General features: G+C 56.0%; 1 protein-coding gene and 1 long non-coding RNA gene across 6 annotated transcripts; one reads left to right on the forward strand and one right to left on the reverse strand.

Annotated features, from left to right (window-relative positions):
* Positions 1-216: 216 nt before the first annotated feature.
* PCDH1 (protocadherin 1) lies at positions 217-26,699 on the reverse strand. Of its 5 annotated transcripts, XM_023256240.2 has the most exons (6): positions 26,496-26,699; positions 17,392-18,254; positions 11,926-14,121; positions 6,493-6,712; positions 5,473-5,511; positions 4,120-4,255 (listed from the first exon to the last, which is right to left on the reverse strand). In XM_023256240.2, exons 1-5 carry the CDS (start codon positions 26,533-26,535, stop codon positions 5,486-5,488), a joined length of 3,345 nt encoding a protein of 1,114 aa, XP_023112008.1. In that variant the 5' UTR covers positions 26,536-26,699; the 3' UTR covers positions 4,120-4,255; positions 5,473-5,485. The 5 variants fall into 5 exon arrangements, with proteins under 5 accessions (XP_023112006.1, XP_044895764.1, XP_044895765.1 ...); XM_023256238.2 differs by lacking the exon at positions 5,473-5,511 and having other exon boundaries at positions 217-4,255; positions 26,496-26,698; XM_045039829.1 differs by lacking the exons at positions 5,473-5,511; positions 26,496-26,699 and adding an exon at positions 24,939-25,345 and having other exon boundaries at positions 217-4,255.
* LOC123380765 lies at positions 17,865-20,601 on the forward strand. The gene is made up of 2 exons (XR_006586927.1): positions 17,865-18,000; positions 20,007-20,601. It is a non-coding gene; the product is annotated as an uncharacterized LOC123380765 (long non-coding RNA).
* Positions 26,700-27,620: the final 921 nt, after the last annotated feature.

The raw sequence follows: 27,620 nt of genomic DNA on the forward strand, positions 1-27,620 counted from the left end.
TTGGGGGAGGGGCCACTTTGACAAGCACAGAGTAGATGTCTGTCCTCAATCTGCGTCCTTTTGGCCCCCATTCCAGAGTGGCACCGGTTGATCTCAATGGGTCTCCGTCTCTCCTTTCGGCCGCGTCTCCTGGCCCCCTCAAAGGCCTCTAACCCAGTCTTAGCCCCCAGTCTTCCCGGGACGCAGGCCTGAGGGCCCGGAAGAAGCGAGGTGGGGTCCGGTTTTCACACTTTTATTGTAAAGCTCGGGAATAATTACACGGGTCTTCCATTGACAGCTCAGCAAACAAACCGGAAACGAACCGAACCGGAGGGGGTAGGGGCGGTGCCTGCGCATGCTCGCGGCGGGGGAGGGGGGGGGTCAGAGAAAGAGAAAGACAGAAAGAGACAGAAATCATTACAAATCAACGGGATTGTGCTCGCAGCGCCAGGGATGGGAGGCGAGTGAGGGCGGGGCGGGGGCCCTTCCCGGGAGGAGCGAGGCGGTGGGAAGTGGCACGAACCAAGAGAAACACGACCCCAGTGTGGGCACCCGATGAGCCCAAAACCCCCCTCCCCGAACCCCACCCCCCAACACACGAGAGAGACACGGCCCCCCTCCCCACTCAGATAACCCGAGGAGACACAGTCTCCCTCTCCCCACGGGCAGACACACCCGCCTGGGAACCCCATGGGCGAGACACAGTCCCCCCTCCCAGAGAAGTCCCGCATGGAGACGCCCCCTAAGAGACTTTCTCATGGCCAACAAAAGCCCTCCAACACCAGGAGACAGCCCACACCCAGGGAAGAAATGGCTCCAGAGGCCGGGTCCTCAGGAGAGAGAGGTATCCCAGAGCCTCCAGGAGAAAAGACAACTCAGAGCTGCCCAGTCTCTTCCCAAAGTGCTGCAGGTCAGAGACACCCCCAGAGGAGAGATACAGGGAGGGCCAGAAACATCCCTTCCCAGACATGCTGCAGAGATAGCCCCCTTCCCTGGGAAGAGAGATGGCCCAAGACTGACATGCCTTAAGTACTCCCAGGAACCCTGGGAGGAAAACAGGCTCCCCAGAGAGCCTGGGTAGGGGGGAGACATGCTCCCATGGTCCCCAGAGGGAATACATGTCCCTCCAGAGACTCCCAAAGGGAGAGATAGGGCCTAGGGAGCCCCCAGAGGTGAGAGATGCCCCAGAGACCCTCCCCCAGGGATGTGAGACACGCTTCAGGGACCCCAGGAGAGGTCCCATATACCCTCCCCCTACCAAGAGACATGCTCTGAAGTAGGGGGTTGGGGACCAACTAGGTCCCCTCTAGGAAGACACTGACTGGGTCAGGCTGGGTTTGAGGGGGTCTCCTCTGGCCAAATGTCGCCTATTTGTACATAAAACTGTACGCGACACAAGGCATTGGGGAAGGGTTTCACAGACCTAGGACCAATGGGGGTGATCCCCAGTGCTGTCACCCATCCCCTGCCCACCTTTGGTTTCACCTCTCGAGTGCCCAGGTGGTGAAAGACTCAGCACCCCGACCCCAACCAGGGGGCCAGGACTCTGCCTTGGCCTATGGGAAGGGCTCCCCCTCTGTGCTTCTCAGCCCTCCCAGCCATCTGGGCTACCCCCTTCCTTCTGGCTTTTCCATTGTGCAAAATGCTCCTCTGCCCTTCCACTCAGTGCTCAGGGGTCTCCAAAACCAGGGCAAGGTGCCCAGGCCACCAGGGGCTTCCAGGGGAGTCCATTGACTCCAGGAATGCCTCCTGTCTGGACCACCCTCTCCACCAAGCAAATGGGCCTCATACAATCTTCTTGCCAGAATCCTGACCTCCAGGACCCAGGACAGCCCTTGAGGCTACTGCCCCACCAGCTGGGCACCTCATGTTACCAACTCCACCACTATTGCACCTGCCCTGTTTGTGCAGGGGAAAGGGGCTGTCTCTTTAATAAGCCCCCAGCCCACTTCTGGGCCTCCCCCAGGGAAAGGAGCCTTTGGCCAACCCCCAGACCTGGTTGCTGCCACCCCAGCCCACTCTACCCTCTTCCCTCAATAGAAGGGCTGTGTATGCTGAGGCCACCAGCCTAACAATGCTCTCCTTCCCAGCACTGTTACCCCAAGCCAAGTTAGGGGCAAGGAGCAGAGAATAGGGTGATTCTTCAGGCCCCTGGCTTTTCTAAGGTGGAGATGGGGTCTCTGGGGTTACAGGAGTCAAGACCCCAGCAGCACAGCTCCCAAAGGCACCAGACGACCCAGCAGCCTGTAACCACCCCCTCCCACCCTTGGGCTGCCCCCCAAGCTTAGACTAAGTCAAGCAAAGGCCATACCCTGAGTCTCCAGCCTCCCAGCCTGGGCCCCTGGGGAGCTGGAGAGGTATGGGCCAAGGCAGTGGGGGTTTCTGGAAGGGAGAGGGACTGAGGCTTTGAGATGGCCACAGTGGGAGATGGGGGCTCTGCAGGATGCCCCTCACACCCTGGCCCCCTGAGGTGCAGAAAGGAATCCCACCTCATCATGGCTGACTGGGCTTCTCTGCCCCCCAATCTCCCCACCCCCTCCCCCATGGGACCCCTGACCCTGGCAAAGGGAAGCCCAACTGGAAGAAGGGGGCCTGGAGCCCAGGGTGCCCTGAGGCAGCCCTTCCCACCCCCTGAGATCAAGGCAATGGTGGTTTTACAGGCTGACGGGTCAGTCATGGCAGGGGCTGGGGGTTGGGGGGCAGGGAGGGGGCAGGGTGCAGGTTCCCCCTGCTGGGGGCAGCGACCAGCCACCCCTTGAGCAAACCTTCCTGCTCCCAACTCACCCAACCAGGCCAGAGGCACAGTCATCCCACCCCTGTCCAGCTGCCCCCCACAGCCTCAGGGCCCCTCTGTGATGCTCATCTGGATGTGGGGGGGCCAGCCTGAGCAGGGATCCCCCCCCCAGGGCACAGCGCAACAGTTCCAAAAAAATAGAGATTTGTATTTTTAAAAAAAATTAAATAAAAGCCCAGCTCTGCTGATAGGCGAATGTTACCCCCATTCCCACCCCCACCCACCCACTGTTTCCCTGGCCTGCACCCCCATCCCACTACGGCCCCAGGGGTATTTACAACATGGAACAGTAGAGGCCTGGGGTGGGGGGCACTGCGGCAGGGAGGAGGGGGCACAGGGCAGCCCCCCCTCCGAGGGGTCCCCCAAGACAACACAACATCAACAAGAAAAGTTGCAAATCAGGCAGAAATGGGGACATCATTCCAAGGTCCTTATATACAGACACTGCATGACCAGTAGGGAAGGGGGGTGCCCAGATGGGATCAGGCATGGGCATGTGGCAGGCAGGTGGGCCAGCCCAGGAGCAGTATAGGAAGACAAGGCCTCCGCCCCACTCCCACCCCCATCCCCACCCCACCTTTGGTAACAAAAGCCCTTCAGGGAGCCCCTGGGGGTCAAGAGTTTCCTCTGGGAGTTCCCAGGGAGAGGGGCTCCCCAGTTCAGCCCTGAAGCAGGGCCGGAATGGGGACATCCTGTCTCCACCCTAGTCGGCCATGCGAGAAACAATGAGTTAAAAGTGTGTTGCCCACCCTTGACTCCACCATCTGCCCGAAGTGAGGGGGTGCTCCCTGGAAGTTGAGAGAAGGGAGCCTAGACATTGTAGAGGAGCCCTCTTGGGCACCAGCTGGGGGGAGCCCCATAAAGGGGAAGAAGGGCTCCCAGGGGCTGGGGGATGAAGTGAGGAGAAAGGACCTGGACCCTGCATGGGGGAAGGGCCTGCGTGGTCATGAGGCCAGTACTCACCCCCACGTAGGGCCCTGGCCAGGAAGTCCACGCTGGAGGGGTCAGGAGCAGGGCCCTGGAATGGGCCCATCTGGGAGCTGGCCGGTGGCTGGGGGAGGGGCATGGCCACAGGCCAGAAGGGGGCTCACAGGTAGATCTCGCGCTTGGCTGTCTGGGCAGATGCCGGTGTGGCTGCAGGTGGGAAGTCCGAGGTCTGGGTCAGGGGGATTTCCTCCAAGGTGGCCGAGTCCTTGCAGGAATCATGGCTACTGTGGGAGAAGGCACTGTAGGAGGGCAGGAGGCGCACGGGGGCCGTTTTGGTGTTCCGGTCTTCCGGGGGGCTGGGGCTGCCGGCGCCCACAGGCTCCTGCCCTCCTCGGTCCTGGTAAGGCACGAAGGTGGAGAGTTTGAGGGCGCTGCTCTTGGTCCGGCGGCTGGGAGACGACTGGCCAGGCATCCAGCACGTGTCGGAGTGGCCAAACTCACTGCACTCCTGGGTACATGTGCCTGTCATGGCAACATCAGGCAAAGGGCGCAGGTCTGCAGGAGACAGTGGGGAGGACAGTCTTCAGGCAAAGAAACCTCACAAAGCTCCACTCCGTGGCTTCCCACAGGTGCCCACACCCTGCCTCAGAACAGGGTGCGCGCCCTCTTTGCCCACTGAGTTCACAGGTACACACACCTGCAAATAGACACACACCCTCCCACCATCCACCGCATGCTCTTCTCTCTCTCTTTCTCATACAATCTATCCTTAAATAGATGCGTTCCTCCATCCTCAGCCACCCCCCAGCTCTCCTATCAACACGCCCACCAAATCTGCCCTCAGACAGGTGCATAAACACAGAACCCATCTACACACCCCATCATCTATCTATCTCCAGACCGGCTTAAACGAGCAACTCTACCCTTAGGAGTGTGAAACCCCCATCCTCATTTAAAGGCACAATATCTCTGTCTGTCTGTCTCTCTCTCACACACACACAAACACACACACACACACACACACACACACACACACACACACACACACCCCTATCCTCAGATAGGCATGGACACACAGATCTACACTGGGCATCTGAATCCTCAGACGAAGGTGGGCACATACCTTCTGAACCCCCTCAAACTCACCATGCTCCCAGCTGTCCTGGAACCCCACCCTTCCCCAGCATAGCAAGGCCCTTCTTTAAAGCCAGGGAGAGGGGATGAGCTTCTGTGTGGACAGTTCACATAGAAGCACACACCCAGGTACTCACAAGCACACTCATGCAACCCCTCCCCACCTCACTCCAGCCCCCTATGCCAACCACCACCCCTGGCCTAGCTCCGGCTCCCTGCCCAGAACACCCACGGGAACAGGAGTTGGCCGCCTGACATCAGTAGCCGGTGTGGTTGCTGGGCAGCGGGGGTCTCCATGGGAACGGCTGGGCCATGAGCACTTCCTGTCACAGTTGCCCCTGTCCCGCCCTTGCTCAGGGACGGTACCAGGCGGTGACCCTCCCTCAGGGACATGACTGAGCAGCACTGCCTCGGGCAGGGGCTCCCTTGGTACCACCCACCCTGGCTTGGCCTCCTGCCAGTGCAAGGTGAGGAGGGGACAGCTCTGTTGTTAACCCTCAAAGCACCAAGGCTCTTCAGCTCAGGGCAGAGTTGGGAGACCCAACTTGGCACAGAGCAGAGCATGGGCACTGGGTGGGCGGAGCTGGGTGCTGGGCCAAGTCCCACAGACCCCAGACCCCAGAGCAGCTCCCACATACCTGGCACTCCGCCTCAGGGCCTGCTCCGGCCAGCCGGCTCTGCGCGGGCACAAAAAGGACGAGATGGGCATGAGATAGAGCATGGAGGGGCATAGTGGGGTGGAGGGCCCTCTGAGACCTAGGGCCTGGGATGTCAGACAAGTGCCCTGTTCCTGAGGGCTGGGGAGTGGAACTTTTCATCGTTTTTGGGGGGGTAGTTTGGACGGAGGGAGGGGGCAAGACCCAAAGACAGCTATAAGGTGGAGAGTCTTTCAGTCCTAAGGGGAAGCTTATTCAGTCTCCCCCTCCACAAGCTACCATGGATGCCTGCAGACACACACACATGCAATACGCACTACACAGACACACACATTTTGACAGCACACCCACCATCTATCCCCACACTGACCTCTGCTCTGGCCCAGACATCCCTTCTGCCATCACCCTTCAAACCCCTCCCAGACAAGCCTTTCCCCTCCCCACACCTCCCCGCTCCCTTTCCTCAGCTAAACCCTCTCCGGCTCCTCCTCTCAGGGGATCATCATACCCTTTTCTGAGCTCCTCATAGCATCCAGGGTCCCCTCCCCTTTCTCAAGGCCCTCTGACCCCATTAAAGGACCCTCATTACCTCGAGGTTCCCCTAAGATTCCCTCACCACCACCTGAGCCCTCTGGCCACCATTCTCCCGGTCCCTGTTCCCAGGAAGTCAGTATAATGTGGTACTGAATGCAAGGTCTTAGGAGTCAGAGAAGCCTGGGTTTGAATCCCTCCCAGCTCTGTCACTTCCTGCGTATTACTTTGGGCAAGTGACTCAACCTCTCTGAGCTCACCGTTACTCCATTATAAAGAGAACAATAAAGTTCTCAGATCAGAGAGAAGTTGTGAAGATTAAATGGGTATATGGCTGAAAGCACTCAGCACCGCGATTACTGCTGAACACACAGCAGGAGCTCAATAAATGGAAGGTATGTTTAAACTCCGGTCACCATTCTCAGCTCCTGCCCACTCCCGGGGCACCCTGACCGTGCTGGTGCTCCTCACCGTTCTCAGGGTGCTCCATCTCTCCTATGCTGCCATCGGGCGTCGTGCGCTCGTAGTGGTCCTCGGGCAGGGCCAGGGGGCCGAGCCGGGGTCCCGAGGACGACTTGCTGGACGGCGTCTCAGACTCCTCCAGGCCACTGTCATAGTAACTGTGCTGGGACGGGTCCTGCAGCTCCTGGGCCTGACTGGTGGCGGAGAATGTGACGCGGCGGTGAGGTAACTGCGGGGACAAGGAGTGTCACTGCTGGCAGGCGGGCTGGCCCCAGGGGGCCCACCACCACCGAGAACCCCAGCCCCTGCTAGGCCTGCTCCAGAGCTTCCGGTCCCCCAGGCCTCAGCAGCACCCGAGAGGAGGCCCAGCCCCCCTAGCAACAGCAGAGCCCCCAAGAAAGCACAGATGCCAGTCGAGGACTTCCCCTTAATTCTAGGACAGCTCCCAGGATAGCCAAGGCCACACTGAAAGTCCCAACACAGCATAGGCCCCGGTGTTGTTAGAGCCCCCCAGGCTACCACAGTAAGCCTAATCCAGTACAACCACTCACCGCCGCACAGCTTCCCAGTATTGCCACAGCCGTTAATTCTAGAACAGCCCACACCAGAATAGCACAATACCAGCCAACTCCCCTAATTCCAGCATAGCCTTCAAACACGAGCAAGCTTCCGATTTCTAGAACAGCTTCCTTAAAGCAGTATGAACTCTTTGTTCCAAAACAGCTCACCGATACCAGAACGGTTCCCTAATTTCCAAATAGCATCCCCGAACTTCAGCTCCTCACCTGTCTCATTGCTCTGTAACTTCCCATTGCCTCCATCCAAATGAGATCGCAAGGTCTTTCTGATCCTCTGTTCCTACCCCTGCTGTGTGTTGCTGCCCGCTGCCTCAGGACTCCCTCCTGCGTCCCCTCCCACTCAAGCCCCTTGTCCCCACTTCATCCCCCTCTAGAGAGGCCTGGGAATGGAAAAAGGTGGGAGGGAAGAAGGAAGGGGAGCCTGATAACAAACCAGGGCCCCTTGGGGGTGGGGAAGCAGAACAATGGAAACTCCTCCATCCTCCAGATCAGGAAAACAGTATTAACTGTAGAGGGCTGGGCCCAGGAGGACCTGGGCATAGGGGGATGGGCCTGGCATCCATCAGGAATTAGGAAGGCCGGCCTCAAATGGATTCTCCTTCTAGGAAATGGGAAGGAGCTTCTGGGAGGGGTTGTGGCTTGGTGGAGCCAGGACTTAGAAGCTTGGACTGGGGGTTGGGATAGGGGCAGTGGAACCGTGACAGGCGGCTCCAGGCAGCCCTGTCTGCCTGCCACAGGTTAATGATCATCCCAGGAACCTGGCAACCTCAGCTTGGCACTTGGCACCACCAACCAGTCACCCAAACACCCACCTGGGACTGCCACTGATTTTCCTGCCAACCAGAAATCAGGAGTTGTGGAGGGTGTAGACCCAGGGTCCCTGGAAGCTAGGGGTGGGAGTAGCTCAGGCCAGGGCTCTCCTGGGGCTGAGTCTCCAGGCTCCCTCCAATCCTCCAAGACTTCGCTGGTGCTTTGTCTTTATTCTAAAGCCCTCAACAGGAACTTATCAACAAGGCCAGAGGAAGGGGTCCTGAGTTTGCAGACCCACCCTCCTGATACCATAACAATCTCCATCCCATCCAAGGCAGTTGGGGTGGTGACGGGAGCTGTCAGGACAAGGAGCACTGAAGCTTTTGGGAAGGCAGCCCAGAACTACCTTCCCATCTTGGCTCCCACCTCGTCTTCAGGAATAGGCAACCCTTCTTGGGATCCATGTTGTTATCCAAAACACCGAATGGTCTGGGTGATGACAGACGAGGTCCCCAAAATGGACCTGGACATTTGGGGCTGGGATGTTGTAAAGGAGCATCGTCCACCTGGTGTTGAAGTGAACAGTCTCCAGGAGGGGGTCTGTGAGGCACAGGGACATCTGGTTGTCAGGTGCTTCTCCTTCCAGTTTTCTCCAAGATGACAGCCAGTAACTCTCCCTCCCCAAAAAACCTACTACATTTGGTAATCCAAAGCTTCAGACTTGCCCACTAGGCATGCCCCTTGGTCTCTTTTGCCTTGGATTTTTTTTTTCTGTAAAATGAAGGGTTGGATCATACTCAACCCTAAACATTCCCTGTAATTCTTATCACTATCAAATCTTAAAAAGCCTAGATCCCAAATCTCTCTGACTCCAGTCCTGAAGTTCTAGACATTTGCTGGGTATTTCCTTTTGGCCATCCCTACTGGTCCTTCAGATTCAACAAATCTGAAACCAAATTCTTCTTTTTCTTTCACCAGCTTATGCATGGGCAGCAACTTCAGCACTGTCCCATCACCCAGACACAGAAGGAAAATGTTTACCTGGGAATCCTGGTAGGTGTCATACTCATTCCCCCTCCCTACCCTATATCCAGTCATCCTGTGAGCCCTACAGGTTGTTTCTCCCTAAGTTTAGCCAAATCCATCCATTCATTGTCCCCACTGCCACCATTTTAGTCCAGACCTTAGAGTTTCAGTCTTGTACCTTCACCTTTACCCCCTTTATATCCACCATACGTTCCACTGGACTTTCTAAAACTCAGTTCATCCAAAACTCATGAGCTTTTTCAGGGGCTCCCTTTCCTGTTCAGGAACTTCTGGCATGGCATCTGTGTCACCTACAACCTACAGTTCTTCCCATCTCCTCTCTCAGCTCTCTTCTATAGCCTTCATGCCAACCAGAATATTCTGCTTCCTGCCCTCTCCCTGTCCCCAAGTTGGCCATGCTCACTGCTGCCTCAGGAGCTGGTTCCCTTGGTTGAACCTCCTGCCCAGCTCCTGCTCATCACTGAAGAGCTGGCTCAAGTTTGACATTTTCCTTCCAGGAGCCCACTCCCATGTCCTCTGCAGATGTTATACTGCGTTCCTCAAAGAAAGGGAGGGGGCACTATGGTCAAATAAATTGGGAAAACCCAGAGTTATACAAAGTGTAACAGGCTCCCCCCAATTCTCACAGGATTGGCAGAGCCTTTAATCGGTTAATGTGATAGTGCATCTCTTACTCCCCAAACTAACTTAATCACAGGACCCCTTTTGTATAGTATTATGGAGAAGAGCAGACTCTGGAAGTCAGATTTCCTGATGCTTTCCGTTTGAATTCTGACTCCATCACTAACTAGTTTTCACTTCTGGAAAATGAGCATCATAATGACTTATGTCACAAAGACTTATGAGCACTGAATGTGCTAATTCACATAAAGTGCTGAGTAGGGTACATTGTACCTAGTAGAAGGTAAAAAAAAAAAAAAAAAAAAAAAAAAAAGGAAGCATCTAGTTGCAGAAGTTATAGTGGAACAACTTGGAAAAAGCTTTACTATGTCCCACTCGACATTTAAGATTCTCAGTTGCCTCATCTTTTGCCTTGCATGTGTCATACAAATACGACCATTTCCCTTCAGGGTCTAGTACTACGCTGACCACACAGTAGAAACTTGGCCTAGGTGTTTCAGTGGCAACCATGGTGTTGTGGTTTGGTTGTGTCTGAATGTTGGGAGATGTGCAATGTGGCTCCGTGGATGTGTTGGGTTGCAGCTGAGTAAGGGATAATCCCTCAGCTGTTGGGAAATAAAAAGAGATGAAGAAGCTAAAGGGAAAAGAGAAAGATGCACCTGGCAGCAGCAAGCATGGGAACAAAAGAGAAAGAATGGTTGGTCAGGAGTTGCTGGAGGTCCCCCTAGAGATACTTATTTGTCCAGGTGAAATGACATGAAACTAGATTTCACTTGCCCATGCCCCACTCCTCCAAAGCCCCCAGGAGTTTTTACTTTGGGGGTACGCCCAGGGCATTGGGGAGTTTGTGGACAGAATCAGGGTAGAGAGCTGGCGCCTTGAACCTCCTGGGAGTGTCTCAAGGCTCTTCAGTCACCATGGAGATGCATTGCCTCTGGCCTCAGAGACTCTCCCAGGACCTGAGGCCCCTCACCCAGGCTTTAGCCCCTGTCCCCCTTGGGCACAGCCAGAGACAGGGCAGACCCAGGAGAGCAAGAAGTGAGAGATGGAGAGAGAGAGAGTGAGTGAGAGCCAGCAGCCCAGGGGTGGCCAGAGCAAGGAGCTGAAGGAAGGGAAGTGAGGAGGGGTAGGATTAGGATACCTCAGCCTCAGTCAGAAGGGAGCACCCTAAGAGTGGGGATACAGAGCAGGCCAAATCCAAAGAACCTCAGGATTCCCTCCCGTCTCCCTGGGCCCTCCCTCCCAGTAGCCCAGGCTGGCGATCATGGTGAGGACATGCAGGGCAGGGCCCAGTAATTGTTGGGAATTGAGTGCTGTCGGGATGAAACAGCTGGGAAAGGGACTTGGGGAGACCGTGTCCTGGGGGAAGGTGGCTGGTATAATCAAGGGCGGGCAGTACTCCTCGCTGTACTCCTCCCTCACCCGGTGCTCTGGCCTGAGCTCTGTCAGGGACTGCTCAATGTGAGCAGATTGGAAGGGTCAAGTCTCAGCCAATGGACAAAGGGCGGGACTTGGGTGCATTTCACTTGGGTGCAGCTGCCCTTTCTTGGCGCAGGACGTCGTTCCTAGGGAGAAGGCTTCACAAACATGGGATGAGGGGACATGCTGTCAGATGTGGGGGTAGATGGGATGACAGTAAATTAAGATAGGGTTGGCGTTGAACACAGGTCTAGGAAGTGGGAAGGGGCAAAGAGAAGGGATGGGGAAATTGGGTGGAAACCTAAGGACAAAGGGCTGTTTCCAGTCTCTCTCACTCCTTCTCTCAGTTCCCGGAAAATAAGAAACCAAAACTCCAAAAATAGAGAACTTTATTGTCAGAGGTAAGTGTTTGGGTCTGGGGAAGGGGAGCTGGGGCCCAGCCACAGGAGCCTGGGGTGGGGAGGAGGCTGACACAGCACACCTAGAGACACAAATAGGGAGGCCCCCTTCCCTGACAGAGTCCCTATCAGTTACCCCCTAGGACCCCTGGTCTCCCTGTTTCCCTTCTAGAGAAGCACCAATGGCGGGTCTCAGCTAGAGACCCAGGTTTGGAATAGACTTCTTCACTTCCCTCCCACATCTTCTACCTTCAAACCCCTCTGCTCACCCACCCATCAGCCCCCACCAGCTAGACCAGGTGGGGTCTAGTGTCTCGGGATTTGACAATCACAGGCTTCTCCCAGTGGGGCGGGAGCAAGGAGGAGGATGCCACAGAGCACACCCTCCCTCAATTTTCACTAAGCCTAACGCTCTGGGCCTGGGTGAGGCAGCAGTGTCATCACCAAGGCCCCAGCATCCCCAGATCTTTGGTCCCACCTCCCACCACTGGCTCGGGTCAGTCCCTACGGGCTGGTGAGCACATAGGTCTGATACACCTGCTCTGTCACTCCCATACCTCAGTCCAGATGGCCCCATGATAGGGGTGGGGTAGGGGCCGGGGTGTGCTGAGCCGCAAGGGCTGGCCTACCTGCTTGCTGGGGTATTTGGGGGGGTTGGTGCGGTAGCTGTAGTCGGAGTACTGCTCAGAGCCTGTGGACGTGGTGTCACCTGTGCCCACGAATGTGTTTGCGGGTGGCAGGTCCTGCACCACCTGGTGCTTCTTGGAGGCCGAGGGTGACTGGGGCTGCAGCTGGATGGAAGGCAGTGGGGAGTTAGAGCGGTAGTGGCGGCCCAGGTCAGGGCTGCCCGGTGGATAGTTGAGGGGCAGGTGGATGCGGGGGCTGTCCCCAGGGGCGTCGCTCATCAGGTTGAACTTGAGAGATTTCTGCAGCCCGGCCTCGTCCTCATCTTCCACTGGCTTCACAGGCTTTGGGGACTTGCTCTTCTTGCCTTTGCTTTTGTTTCCCTTGGAGGCTTTGCTGCTGGGCTTGGGGGCATACAGGTCCTTGGTCTCCTTCTTACCGGCCTGGTAGCCACTCTTGGCTTCCCGCTGCCGGCAGTAGCGCACGAGCACTGCCAGGGCAATGAGCAAGGCCACAGCCACAACACCAGCCACCACACCAAAGAGGATGTTGCCACGCTGCTTGGAGCGCTCGTATTCTGGATCCCCAGCAATGTCGATGTCCAGTGGCGTGTCCAGGCTGTGGCCCAGCAGGGTCTCTAGCAGGGTGCGGTTGGCCAGGGTCTCGTTGACATAAAGGTGGACCAAGGCCGTGCCATAGCGTGGGGGCTTGCCACGGTCACTGACCTTTACCACTAGGCGGTGCAGCCCGTGGTGGCGCCGCTCAATCTCCTTCTCGAGGGTGATGGCACCTGAATGTGACCCGATCTGGAAGAGTCCGTAAGGGTTGCCACCAGCAATGCTATAGGTCAACTCAGCATTGACACCAGAGTCAATGTCCTCAGCTGTCACCTGGCTGACCGTCTCACCAAGACGGGTCTGGGGGGTCAACAGCCGGTGGGAGGTGTTGGAAGGGGCGGTGATAAAAGGCGCATTGTCATTCTCATCCAGCACGTTGATGGTGACACCAACATAAGCTGAGCGAGGTGGGACACCGCCATCCACCGCCTTCAGCTGGAATGTATAGGTGCTTTGCTGTTCCCGATCAAAGCTCAGGCTGGAGAGAATCGTGCCCGTGCCATTCTGAATAACAAAGTCACCATTGTCCTGCTCCACTGTGAGCTGTACCCGGGCATTCTCCCCCTTATCCCCATCAATGACGGTCACCATGCCCACTGGACTCAGTGCCGGCATGTTCTCCATCACTGAGAAGTTGTAGCCACTCAGCATAAACTTGGGGTCATTGTCATTGCAGTCCAGCACGTTGACAAGGACGGTGGCTGTGCCCTGCAGGCTGGGGCTGCCCCGGTCGGCTGCCACCACCTTTAACTCATAACTGTCCCGCTGTTCCCGATCAAGGGATGTCTTCACCCGGATCTCTCCAGTCTCAGGTGAGATGGTGAAGAGGCCCTTGGCGGCTGGCTCAGGCTCCAGAGAGTAAACCAGCTCAGCATTAGAGCCCGAGTCAGCATCACTGGCAGTGACTTCGGTGACCACTTCACCTGGCTTGTTGTTTTCTGGGAAGGCAACCTCAGTGACGCTCTGGGTGAAGACAGGTGCATTGTCATTGACGTCTACCACCTGTACCTTGAGGGAGTTGGTACTAGAGAGTGGGGGGTTGCCAGAGTCCACGGCCACAATCTCTATGGTGTAGTCTTTGACCTTCTCGTAGTCGAGTGGGGTGGTGGTCTGCAGGAAGTACTTCTTTTTGCTGTCACTTCCCGTCTCACTGGCCTGGCGTAGCTGGAAGGGCACGTCACCTGCCACCACACAGGTGACAGCTGCATTCTCTCCCTCATCTCGGTCAGATACCTGTACCAGGGCTACAGCTGTCTCCTCTGCCACATCTTCTGAGATGTTCGCCATCCCGTCTTGATGGGTCACCAACCCTATGCCCCGGATCTCAATGGTGGGGGCATTGTCGTTCATGTCCTTCACAGTCACCACCACTTGGGCGCGGGCACTCTTGGGGTTGGTGCCTCGGTCCTTGGCGAGCACTGAGAAGCGCAGGGTACTTACATCTTCACGATCCACGGGGCCCTGCACAGTAATAAGTCCAGTGTTCCTGTCCAGTCGCAGAAGACGCCTCACCACTTCAGGCGCCTGGTGGAATGTGTAGTCAATCTCCGCATTGGCACCTTGGTCCGAGTCATTGGCTTTCACCTTCAGGGCAGGGGAGAAGAGGAAAACAGGAATGAGTTAGTCTGGGGATAGCAAAGTCAGGAACACGTGTGCTGCCTTTCCAATGAGCACAGCAGATATAAATCATTGAACATGGCACCATTTCCAAAAGCAGCACCTATACTGCCCTTTTCCCAACCCTGACATTGTGGCAGGTATCACTGATCTATTTCCCGGAGGAGCACAGATGCAGCCTGCAAATCCTCAGCAGTGCTACAAGCAACTAGTAGAGATGGGATGGGGCATAATTCAACTCTGCTTACCATTCCTGTTCCAGTGTGCCCAAATATGGGGATGAGGATCCAGCTAGCAACTGGGGCAGCCCTTCCAGCCAGTTAAACTGGCCTTCAACCCTTCTGGAGAGCTGGAAAGGTGTGAGTAGTGGAAATGGCATGTATGCATGACATATGTGTATAACATGCACGCATGCACACACATGTGTTACAAGACTGGGGTTATTTGTTATCGTGTGAGAAGGTACGTGTTTGTGCGCTTGTGTATTTGCACACGAGTAGCGCCCCACATGCCCCACCTGGAGGCCACAGGTGAGGGGATTTCTTTTGAAAGGAGCCAGGTGGGGATATGGGTCAGAATGAGCCTGCCAGGCCACTGCTCTCTCAAACCGGGGAAACCTGTTTCAGCAGCTTCTTCCCTCCTGCCTGGCCCTGGCTAGGCACCAACTTGAGGAATCTGGGCGGCCGAGCTGCGGCCGACAGGGAGGGGTTGGTGCAGGCCACAGAGCTTGCTGGCAGCGGGCTGGGATCCCAGCACCAAACAATGAACTGTCTGTCCCTTTGCAGTGGGCACGCCCTCCCACGCCAATGCCGACGCATACTCGGCCCAACTCTACAAATATGGGTGGTGATGGGGCAACAGGAACCTGGTGGGAATGGCTATGAGGTACCACTGGTCAGGGAGAAACAGAGGGTTCGAATTACGTCACAGCCAGACAGAATGTGATGGCAGTAGGATGTGGGTGTTGGGGATAAACAGACAGGTATAACTTGGCAGAGTCTCTGAGAAGCACAGCGGATGAGTCCTGGGTTCAAATCCCAGCTCCATCACTTTCCAACTAACTACGTGACCTTGGGCCAATTACTCAACCTCCTCAAGCCTCAGTCTACAAAATGTATAAAATGGGGATGATAATAGAACCTATCTCACGGGGTTGTGGTGAGAATTAAGTGAGATAATACTTCTAAAACTGCCTAACACTGCCTGGCACGTGGCAAGAGCTCCCTAAATAGCATCTATCCCTCTTTTTTGTTTTGTTTTGCTTTGTTTTAGAGAGAGAGAGCATGAACTGGGGAGAGGGACAGAAGAAGAGAAAGAGAAAAAGAGAAAAAGAGAGAGAGACAGAGAGAGAAAGAGAGAGACAGACAGAGAGAGAGAGAGATGTAAGCTGGCTCCATGCCCAATGCAAAGTCCAACGCAGGGCTCAACCCCATGACCCTGGGATTATGACCTGAGCCGAATTCAAGAGTCAAATGCTTAACCGACTGAGCCACCCACACACCCCAACATTCATCCCTCTTTTGGTCCATCCACCTGTCCATCTCAGAAAATTTGTGCTAACACAGTGCTGGACACCACATCTGGTGGGCCCTCAAACCACGGCTAGTCTCCTCTCCTTCTGGCTGGGAACCAGGACTCTTTCAACAGTGGAGACACCTGGGCAGGGCTTCCTAGCAACCCTGGTATTTGCGAACCCCTGTGAGAGCCAACCTGTTTCTTCTCACCAACCGCCCTGTCCCCGGTCTATCTGTCCCCTACCTTTTCATTATGATTTCCACCTCTCCCTGTCTCCAGACTGGTCACCCTGCTTCTTATCTACCTGTCTTGCCATCTTACCTCCCTTTGTCTGGATGACTCTTCACTCCTGTCTCTGTTTCCCTCCCCACCTTTTTGAGTTCTTCCTGCCTCTTTCCCATTGCGTGTCCTTTCCCATCCTCTCTTTTCTGCCCTTCCTCTAGCCCCATCTCTGCCCTGCTCTCTTGCTTCAGCCCACTGGAAGGGGATGTAAGCTGTTACATGCATAGGCTTTGAAGCCAGACTGCTGGATGGGGTCAGGGTGGGATGTGAACACATCAGCTGGGTGAGATCAGGTGAGTTTCCAAATCTCTATGGGCTCAGTTTCCCATCAGTGAAATGGGGATAATGCTTACCTTGTATTGTAAGGATTAAATGACATAATACACATAATGTGTTCAGAATACTGCCTGGCACCCAGGCTGTTATTATTCACCATCTCTGATGGTCTGTCTCCCTATTCTTCCTCAGTCTCTCTTCTACACGTTCAAGTCCACCAGCCTCTTAAAAAAAAAGGACAGGACTGAAACTCCTTCCCATGCCCTGCTTCAGTTTAAGGATACAGAATGAAGGGTTTCCCAGGATGGTAACGGTATACAGGGCAGGCTGTGCCCTCCTCAGCTCCCTCACTTCAAAGACAGACAGCTTCAGCCCAGGGGGAAGGAGAAAGGAGCTGGGGCTGGCAGGAGGCCAGGGCTGAGATGACAGCAGGAGATACGCCCACCTGTCTGCAGGGACGCTTTCTTTGCTCCCTCCCAGGCCCTGGCTCCACCAAGCTGCCCAAGCCCCTGGGGCAGTTCCCATGGAGAGGGGTGCTGAGAACTTCAGTAGAAGCAACCGACCCTCCATTGTACCAAGCATCCCATACTCAAGAGCACCCTGTACCAGGGAAGGAAGCTGGTGTACAGACAGACATCTGACTGCAGTTTTCTAGAACTGTGAGGACTCACTTGGCTAAAATAATCTCATTCGACTGTCAGGGAGAGGCAAAGTAAGGCTCTGTCCTCTAGTTTCAGGAGAATCTCATGTGGCTAAAGGGCCATTGGTTGGGAAGATATTCTCATCTCTGGAGAGACTGTTCTTGTTCCAACTTGGCTCACTCAGCTGGGGAGGAGAATATCATTTGACTTGGGAGGAGATTTCACTTCTCAGAGGTTTCTCCAACTTGAGTCGGCCTTGGGAATGAGTGAGGGGGGGAGGATTGCTGTTCATATGCTATCTGTGCTATGCTATGTCACTCTAAGTAGCTTGATAGAGGAAAACCATATCACCTGCTGGGGTAGGGTGGGGCTTATAGGAAGATCTCACTGGGACTGGGGAAAAAAGCTCTTACCACAGTACCCTGGCAGTTTCCCCTTAAGTAAAGGGAACATTAATCAGGCTGGGTTGGGCTCCCATTTCTAAAGGTGGGAACCCTAACAGTTAGATGGAGGGGCCTCTCACCTGGATGACTGAGTGGCCTATGGGGCTGTTCTCAGACAGCTCAGCCTCATAGGAGGGCCGCTCGAACTTGGGGGCGTTGTCATTGGTGTCAAGCACAGTGACTCGAAGCAGGGCACTGCTGGCACGTGGGGGGCTGCCACCATCCTGCACCTTGATGGTGAGGTCATAGGAATCCCAGCGCTCCCGGTCCAGGTTGCCCATCACGATGAGCTGTGGCTGCTTCCCCTCCTGGTCCTCTGCCACCTGAAGCCCAAATAGCTCCTGGGCCTCGGGCCCGGCCTGCAGCTCATAGGACGCCACACCGTTGGGGCCAGCATCACGGTCAGAAGCCACCGGGATGGGGAAGAGTGAGCCGATGTTGGTGTTCTCAGGGATGGGTAACGTGATGACTGGCGAGGCGAAGTTGGGCGTGTTGTCATTGATGTCCTGTACCTCTATCTGGCCCTCTAACAGCCGGGGACTGCCATTCTGCACGAGGTCTGTAATAGACACCTCAAACTCCAGGATGCAGGGCTCACCGGGGAGCTGGTTCTGGCATTCACGGAGCCCCTCGCGGTCGATAGAGGTCTCCGTGGTGAAGATGTCTCCCGTCTTGCCATCCACCCGCAGGTACGGGGCGCCTACCTCTAGTTTGTACAGGTGGCCCATATCTGGAAAACCGTAGTCAGCTGCGAGGCTCCCAATGAGGGTGTTGGGTGGCTGTTCCTCCAGCACCTTGTACACCACCCGAGTGGCATGGCCTGGGGATGCGGCCAGCAGAAGCAGCAGTGTCAGTAACAAGGGAGGCAGCAGCAACCGTTGCCGCCCAGGGCCTGGGCTAGGCCTCAGGGGCCCCATCCTGGCAGGCTCTAGAATCAGGAGGGCTGCAAGGGGAAGAGGCAAAACAGGAGGTCAGCTGGGAGGAGGAACCCAAGCCAGCCCCTGACTCTCCCTCTGCCACCTATACACTAGCCCATGAGGAGAGCTCAGCTCCAGCCCAGAACCCTGATTCCAAAACCCAGAACCCTGAGTTTCACCCACAGCTGGGTGTAGCAGCAGTGTCTGCCCCAGCTGGAGGAGCAGGTAAGGGGCCTGGAACAAGTCTAGAGCAGCTCCCGCCCATGGAACGCCCTGACCCTCCTGACACTCCCTCCTCCCTGCTCTCTATTCTGTGCTTTGCCCAACACCTCCTTCTCACCAGCATCCTGCCTTAGTCACCCATGGTAATTACCCTGATACTGAGATACAGAGAGACAGCAAGTGGAAGGGGAAGGCCTTAAGCAACCCCCCACATACATGGTAGGAAAGAGACACAGGCACCCCTTACATTCCCCAGACCCCACAAGGAGGGCCACTCAGGATGGCTGGAGAGAGTGGGAAGGACCTCTCATTTCTCTCCCTTCTGAGATGCCAGTCAATATATGTGTACGAGATGTGACATGTCAAATGCCTTTTTTTTTTTTAATGTTTATTTACTTACTGAGAGAGAGAGAGAGAGAGAGAGAGAGCGAGAGAGCGCACAAGCAGGGTAGGGGCAGAGGGGGAGACACGGAATCTGAAGCAGGCTCCACACTGTCAGCAAAGCCCCACTCCAGGCTCGATCCCACAAACCGTGAGATCATGACCTGAGCCAGAGTCGGACGCTCAACTGACTGAGCCACCGAGGCACCCTCAAATGACTCATTTCTGACAATAATCACCTACAGTGCCCAATGCTTTCACCCGCATGGGGGGGCCAGCTGAAACTAGGCACCTATCAAGGCTTGGAGATAGCTGGAGTTGAAGAGAAGGAGTTAGCCACCCACCTCCCCTCAGACACACGCTGCGCTGGCCAGTTCCCAGGACTCCAGCTCCTCCCTCCCTCCCCTACTTCCACTGCGGGCAGACTAGACACTGACAGGTGTGTGGAAGAACAGTGTAGAGGTTAACACTGGGGTCAGGACTGTGGTCAGGGCTGACTAGCCCTGGAAGTGGCATCGGGAGCTGCCCTGGCCTGTCTTTAGCAACTGCGAGCCCAGCAGGTCTAACTGGGACAGAACTGCCAACCACACCACCAGCCTCTCCCTGACCACTCCCCTCCAGGCCCTATGTAGAGTCTCTCAGTAAACATCTGGCTCCTATTTGACCCCTCTCCTCACAGACATCTGGCCCCTATTTCATACCTTGCCCCTCCCCCCTTAACTGGTCCAGTCGCATCTCAGACATGCTTCTCCATGCCAGCCCCCAGGTCCTTCCAATTGGAGCCCCTGTGTGTCACAGCCAACCACAAACTGCACTCCCATCACCCCAATAACTCACTTCTGCCCATCTCTTCCAGCTTTGAGGCTATGCATTTGCAGACCCCAGCCAGACCTACTACTGTCCCAGTCTTGACCCCTTCTTCTTCTAGGAGGCCATGGCCATGGCCAGCCCCTCTATTAATAAATCCAAAGTCAAGCATTTCCTGCAGAGGGCTCAGGGTCACTCTCCTTTTCCCACCTCCCCATTTGCACCTGAAGTACCTGCCTCCCACCTGGAAATCCTACCCAGCCTTGTCTTAGATGGCATCTATCCCACCAAAGGCAGACTCTGGTCCCCCAAGAAGCCTTCCCAGGCCTCTCCAGCCCATGGTGACCTCTCCTTTCTCCAACTCACAGCCATTATTGTCTGCTCCAATCCTGTGGCAATGAATCACTGAGCTCTCTGGGACACCGCACTCCTGCCTGTGTTGTTCAACCCCAGTACTGTGCACCTATTCCTGCGTTCTCTGGCTCTCCAGGCAAACGCCAAACTTCCTGAAGGTAGGGCCAGGCTCCCTACATTCATCTCCCTGCCCCAACCCACGCACCTTCACAATGCTGGGCACCATGCATTCAACAAATGTTTATTGTGACTTACAACGTGCCAGGCTCTGTCCCAGGCACTGGGACACAACAGCATACAAGATAGACTCAGTCTGCTACCGTGGAGCTCACAACAGTTCTACCTCAATGACTATTTGTCAATCTTGTTTGGTTGTAATCATTTGGCACATGTAAGGCTGCGGGATGGAGAAGACATCAGACAGTCTGAGGTGAACCCTAACTGTCCATTTCCTGGCTGCTGAGCAGGAGGAAATGATTTAGAGCTTCAGTTTCCTTATCTGTAAAATGGGAATAATACTACCTATTGTCTAGGGAGTTTGAAATTTTGTGGGCTAAATGCCTAGCACACAGTAAATAGTCAACAAATGCTCCCTCAAAGCACCTACAATTGTAGTTATGTGACTGTTTGGGAAGTAATTTGTCAAATGTCTTTCCTACAAGACTGAGCATACAGCAGGAGAGGCTCTGCTTTGTTTGCTCCTACATCCTCAGGACGCTGCTCTGGACCCAGGACACAGCAGGCACTCAGAAAGAGGTCTAGAGTGACTATTTTAGCTCCCAGGCTTAGCTTATCCTGGCACTTTCTGGGTGGTTACTGCTTATTTCCTTACCCAATTCCCTTACTCCATTGAGAACCTACCGGGGTCAAATTTAATCCCTCTCTGTTTAGGTCCACAGTAGACTCTTAGCAAATGTTCACTGAACGCAGATTCCCTACATAAGTCAAACACTTGACTTCCTTCACATAGCCTTCCCAAACCACACCAGCTCCCACCGTCACTCCTTGACAGTAAGGTGCTCAGAGTGTGTAAGGCTGCTATCAGATTAGTGTGTGTGCTTGTTCTGAGTTGCAATCTTAATATCTGTAAATGAAGGAGGAATTTATCTAATGCCCCATGTGGAACCATCCTCCCATCACTTCCCCTCTACCTGCATGGACCTAGCACAAGGCTCATCTTACTTTCAAGCTCCAACCCAATCACACCTCCAATGGACTCTCACCAAAGAACCTCATTTCCTGCTGGGTACCTGAGCCTCTGTCCCCCCATGGGGGTGGGAGGGGAACAGCACACACACACACACACACACACACACACACACACACACACGATGGAATCCTCTTGCACACCAATTCTATGCATAAATCTTGGGAGGGTGGGGTTATATGGGAATTATCCTAAACCTGACACAGAGGAGAAATAAGGCAGTGACTGCTTGCCTCCACTCACTCTCTTCAGAACAGGGATTCTTAACCTTTTTAGATCATAGCCCCCTTTATGAATTTTATGAAACCATGGTGCATATTTTTCCAAGAAAAAAATGAATGCTCACACATTTTGGCTATAAATTCAGAGGTCTGTGGTCTGACAGAGTCAGGGTGATTTTGATTTGTAGCGGCTCCAATAGCTACAGGCTAAGTCCTTCCTTCCCCCTCTCAGGGTCACAATACACAGTTCTAACCCCTCAGGCCTCCCAGGCAGCGCAAACACAGTAACCACCCCCTACCCCGCCACACACACACACATTTTTTTCTCTCTCACTCATTCACACTGTCACCCTTAGGAGATCCCTTACCTCCATCCAGCAGAAGAGTCAGGAAAGGACTGTGGTATACAACTTCTGAGTTGGAAAGAGAACCACAGAGGAATATCCAAGCCCAGGAAGGTATAGGGAAGAAGGTGCTTTTAGGAAGTAGGAATTTAGGGGAACATAGGTTTGGGGGTGTGGCTACACACAGTGAGGGCCAGAGTTGAAGAAGCTTTAAGGCCCATGAAGTGCCTGGAAAGTTGCTTTAAAATGATGCCCCCACCCCAGGAATTCTGATTCTAGGGGGAGGGACCTAGAGAACCCCCCACCCCAGACAGCATGGTACAATATCAGGAAACACTAGGTCCCTGGAGTTAAGAAAGAAGTGCAAATTCTACAGTCGCCTTTACCATCATCATCACTGTCATCACTATCATTATCATCCCAGTTAACACTCCCTGAGATTTTACTCCATTTGCATACATTATCTCATCTAATCCTCCCCACCCTCTGAAACGGGTACTTTATTATTACCCAGCTCCCCATGGTACAGATGATAAAATTGAGGCTCAGAAAGAATAAGGAACTGTCTCAGGTCACAAAAGTAGTAAATGAAGAGTCAGGACGTGGGAAATAAGAATGTCTCTTCAAGGCCCAGAGTCTGAGGGGGAAAGAAAATCAACAAAGGTCACAGAGGCTAGAATGTGTTTGCTATGTAGCATCTCCTCCCTCCCTCCCTCTCCCCACTCCGGGCTACCAACTTGCCTGGAAAGGAAAGAAAGAGAGGGCTTGGGGTTCAAGGACTGAACCCCAAGCCTCCCAGGCCTCCCCCCCCCCCCGCCCCCGACCACAGGGCACATGCCATCCTGGGGATGCAGGAGTCAGAGGAACCAGGACCAGCAGTGAGGCAGCCCTAACCCTGGCCCCCATCATCCCTGAACTTTGCTCAGGTGGTTGGTTATTGGGAGTCATTAGTCCCAGGCGGCAGCTTTTGAAGTGATTAGCATCTTATCTGCCCTTGCCCAGGCACTGGCTGCCTTCCTGGCAAGGGTGTCCCCACCTCTGCCCAGTGACATAGGCACCCTGAGAAGCAGAGTTGCAGCATACACAGTGATTCATTCTTCTCAGGCCTGAGGAGTGCAATAAGGTATGAGGGGGCAGAGTCCAGGGAAGGCCAAGGAAAACGCCATCTGTGTCAACATCTGGGGAGGGAGGAGAATAGCAGTGAGGGTTCACCTGGAACCTTCAGTTTCAGTCCACCTCAGGGACCATGGTCCACTTTCTGATGAATGCTAAAACACTTAGAGGCAGCACCAGGTCAGCTCTGACCCCCACCCTTCTTACCCCTGCACTGTTACACAACAGCCACTACCACTGGGGGCAAAACAACAACAACAACAAACAAACAAAAACCACAAAGGACAAAGCCAACCTCTGGGAGAGTAGGGTAAACAAGCAGAGCTGTGTGGGGTGGAGCTGTTCAGAGACTTCCCACAGTGAACAAGTGCACAGCCCTCAGCTCCTCTCCCTTCTCTTTCACAACCCTCTATTAGCCTCTGCAGGGCTTCCAGGCACCTGCATTCTTGAGTCAGATTGTTGGGCTCAAACCCTTGCTCCACCACTTACTTCCTAGCTATATGACCTTGGCCAGGTGACTTCACCTTTCTGAACCTACTTCCATATTGTGGAATGGAAATAATAAATTCTGCCCCTTGGAAGGTATCTGGGAGAATTAAATGAGATCTGTGGCATTGAGGTCTATTATGTTGTAAAGGACAGATATATATACATACATATAGCATTTTATTTCCAGCATCAGGCACACAGTAGGTGCTCACTGGTTCGGTAAATAAATGCACCCATCCCCTGCCAGTTGAGCAGACCTATGAAGACAAGGTTGGTGTGTATCTTACCACTGTATTGCATCCTCACCACCCACCATGGGCCCTGGTGGATAGCAGGTGCTCAATACATCGTTGAAAGAATCTCACTCTGCAGCACCAGCTATCCTTGCTCAAGGTAGGGGTGGGTAGCCCTCACCCCATATCAGAAGAGCCTTCTCCATCTCCTCCCCATCCCCCTCCCGACCCCCCACCCCCACTCCCACCCCTGCCCCCGCCCCCGCCCCCGCAGGCCTTCTCCTGGTGCTTCCACCCCTCTCCTCCCAGCAGTAAGCTCACTATTTCTATCTAGCCCAGATCCCCTGACCGAGTAGCCACAGCAGCATCAGCCCCTCTGCTAGGAAGATACCAGACCAGCAAGACACCCTCTTCCAGATGAAGTCACTTACTGAATTGGGTCGGAGGAGAGGGGAAACACGCTGCTAGAACTGCAACCAGATCTGCTCCTCTACTACACTACCCCTAGGCCATCCCTGGAGGCCCTTCTCATCCCTCTCCCCCATTCCACCCCACGCCCTGGGCTACTTGTAATTACAGATTTCAATCCTCCTAGACCTCTACGTCAAGAAACTAGCCCCCACCTCTAGGCTGTCACAAACACCTTCGGGGCGACCTCTTTCCTGGCAGCTACGGGAGGTTGGCCCAGAGCAGGTAATGGAAGGCCCCCAGCGTCTTCCGGCAAGGTGTCCTGGACTCCATCGCCGGGGCAGCCTCCTGTCTACACCTCCGTGGTCAGCGGGCGCTTCCCGCACACACCCAGAGCGTGGGCATCTCCTCCCAGAGGACGCAGTCGTGTGGTGGTGGGGAACGGCTGTTCCTCCACCATCCTCGGACTCAGGCGGCCCCACCCCCATCGCAGCGACGCAGGGCCTCCGGGAGCTCAAGGCGAGGCGGGGGAGGGGGGAGCGGTGAGAACGTGCCTCGGCTAGCGGGCCCCTTGCGCCCCCGGCCCCAGCGGCCGCCGCGGGGAATCCCTCCTCCTCCGCGTCTCGGCCCTCTGCCTAGGGTCCCCTGCAAGCGGGCGCCGGCGGGAGCCGAGCAGCGGGCGCCGGGAGGGGGCGGGGAGCGAGCCGGCGCCGGAATCACAAAGCGTGGCGAGCCAAGCCGGGTGGGGACATTCTCCAGGAAAGGACCCTCTCAAGGCTAGCAGAAAGGGGTCTTTGCCCCGCACTCAATCCTCACAGACCTCAACGCCTCACCGAATACTTCCAGCTAGAAGAAACAGTCGTCAATCACTGCTGGGGAAACTGAGGCCAGAAGTCTGGCTCCCGAGGGTAGCTGAGTCCGTCTCGCCTACCAATTTTGCTCCAGCGCGTGCAGCGATCTCCCTTCGGGCCGCAGGGCCTTGCCCGCGCACACGACTCTGGCCTGTAGCCGGCACCCGGCGGAGGGGGCGTCCAGGTGTGAGAGGGACACAGGTGTGAGGGACCCAGGTGTGCTGGGGACCCAGGTGGCTCGCAGAACGCAGCTAAAAGGCCCGAGGAGGGTCGCAAATACCGCCGCAGGCTTGCACCCTCTGCAAAGGGACCTGGGGCCCTGAAGCCCAAGGGAGCCGGGGTGGCGCGGCCTGCCAGTCCAGCCTGTTCCGGGAATACCCGGCCAGGGCTGGCCGCGGAGTGGGGGTGGGGGAGACGCAGGCAGGGAAGCCGGTCCAGCCAGCCCCCAGGGTTCCCGCTGTGCTGATATTTACAATAACAATGTCGTGATTAAGATGAAGGGGCGCTGGGGGCTCGCCGGACCGCCCAGCGGCTTCCCAGGACGGAATCTGGCCTCGGAGGGAGAGGGACTGAGTGTGTATTTGTGTGTATGGGCTGCAGGTGTAATGTGACACTGTTGGTGTAAGGTGTGTGTGACACCCAGTGTTAAGATGTGTGAAGCAGTAGATTCTGTGTTTGTGCCCGTGAGGCGCCGCTGTAGGTTCTACTTTCTGTGTTAGGGTGTGTGCCGTCAAGGCGTGTGCTGAGACACTAGGCTTGTGTGTTTATGTGGGTGCAGTTGAGGGGGGCAAGCGAGACCTGTGTTGTGTTATCTATGTTCTGGCCAAGGAGTGCGTAACATTTTATGGTAGGGTGTGTTCCTTAAAGGAATATGTATGTGAGAGGCTAGGTTTTGAGTGTTCGTTTGGCGAACTGTGGCTGTGACACTCGTACATGAGGGCACGGGATTGTGTTTGTGTGTCCATGTCGCCGAATGTCACACCCGGTTATGTTCTGTCGCTCTGTTGTGGCCAAGGGTTGTGTGTCCGTGCTGCTGAGCGTGCAGACGCTGAAGCGGATTATGTGCTAGTGACGGTGCCCCAGTGGGCGCTGGTGTGCGGGAGGTATGTCTGTGTGCATATATGTACGGATGTATGTATGCGTGTACATATGTCCGTGGTCTGGCCCTCTGGTTGCCCGCGGGGAGCTTGAAGCACCTAAGTGATCCGAGCTGGTCGCCCAACAAGTGTGTGTGTGCGTTGTGTATTAGGGTCCTTGCTTGCTTCGTCCTCGGGGAGCCCCCCCCCCTCAAACTGGGGGCTGCGCGCTTCCCCCAACCACCTCGGTTCGGCGCGCTCCTAGAGTCGCCTTATTCCCCGCGGGTCCAAACGCGCAGGGGTGCGGGACGCCGAGGCAAAGGTCCGGTTCAGCACCCCCTCTCCTCGCTCCGCTCCTCGCCGCGGACTTTGGAGGCCAGGGTGCCCCGGCCGTAACCCCCAGCCCAAGCTCCCAGCCGCCCCCACCTCAGCCCCAGCGCGCTGAGCACAGCCTGGGCCCCCGTGGCCTCGCTCCGCTGAGCGCCCCTCCCTCAGCTCCCGCCGGCTATGGCCGCTCCTGGCCGGGAGCCGCCGCTGCCTCCACCGCCACCGGATCCTTACCCGCCTCGGGGCACCGCCGGCCGCCGGCCCTGCTGTCCATGAGCCGCCACCGGCCCCGGCCCGGGCTGCGGCTCGGCACGGCTCGGGCTGGCGCTGCGGTTCAGGCTCCGGCTCCGGCTGGCTCTGGGCACAGCAGCCCCGGCGGCTTCGTGTCCGCGCCGCGCTCCCGCTCCCCGAGTGTGTGAGGCGGCGGCGGCGGCGGCGGCGGCGGCGGAGCCAGCAGCGAGCGGAGCGCACAGCCCGGCCCGCCCCCTCCCTCCCCCTCCCTCCTGGCCCGCCCGCCCGCCTCCCGCCCGCCTCCCCGCCCTCACCACCCCCCCCCCGGCCGGGAGGTGGAGCTCGGGACCGCTCTGGTCCCTCCGGGAGGGGACCCCGAGCACTGCTCCCCAAAGCCACGACTCCCCTTCGCTATCTCCCCACTACCCCGGGCCCGGATACACAGGCAGTACCCCTCCCTGGCTCTTCACCTTGCACTTATCCCACTAGAGCCTCCATCTGGGACCCCTCCTGAATTCCCTTCCTAACCTCACTCAAACACCTGTCCCCTACCCTGCCTCTTGGGAAGTTGGGGCAGGGGAAATGTCTCCCCCAGTGCCTTCTCCCCTGGAGGGCATCCGTTCCTCCAGATCCACCTTCTTCCCGACCAGACCCCCAGATCACCCCGCGTGGCCCTCCCTTCCCATTGCGCTCCGGGGAAGTCCACCCCTCCCCCTCTGGCCGAAGCCGCAGAGCGGTCAGCCTCTGAGGCCGCAGCAAGCCGTGGGGGTGGGGCTATGGAGGGGACCTTAGGAGGGGGAGGGTAATGTGACCCGGGGGCTCCTCTAGAATGAGGATGGGGGATATATACAAGAGTGAGAATGAGGTGAAGCGCCGGAGCTTGGGCTCTTCGAGGGTCCCCCTATCACCTGGCCTCAGGGCGGTATGGAATTGTGGCCCCACATATTTACCAGTGACATACACACATTCACAGACTCACACGGGTCTCTGCCCCACAAGGCCGCTCAGTGTCACGGCCTGTGTTACACGCCCTCGCAGTGCCACACGCTCCCTGTCACACTCACACTCACCGAGTCACACACGGTGTCACACGCCGTGTCTTACACACTCCTATTCTGGTTTCTCCCT

Source organism: Felis catus, chromosome A1, assembly GCF_018350175.1.
Source record: "Felis catus isolate Fca126 chromosome A1, F.catus_Fca126_mat1.0, whole genome shotgun sequence".
NCBI classification, from domain to species: Eukaryota; Metazoa; Chordata; class Mammalia; order Carnivora; family Felidae; genus Felis; species Felis catus.

Bases quoted from the DNA above. Each gene is read 5' to 3' on its own strand.
- PCDH1 (XM_023256238.2), bottom strand. From the start codon at position 26,535: ATGGACAGCAGGGCCGGCGGCCGGCGGTGCCCCGAGGCGG. The intron at 14,122-17,391 runs GTGAGAGGCCCC...CCTGCCCTGAAG, and splicing joins TAGGCCACTCAGTCATCCAG to GTGAAAGCCAATGACTCGGA. The intron at 6,713-11,925 runs GTAGGCCAGCCC...TTGTCCCCGCAG, and splicing joins CCAAATACCCCAGCAAGCAG to TTACCTCACCGCCGCGTCAC.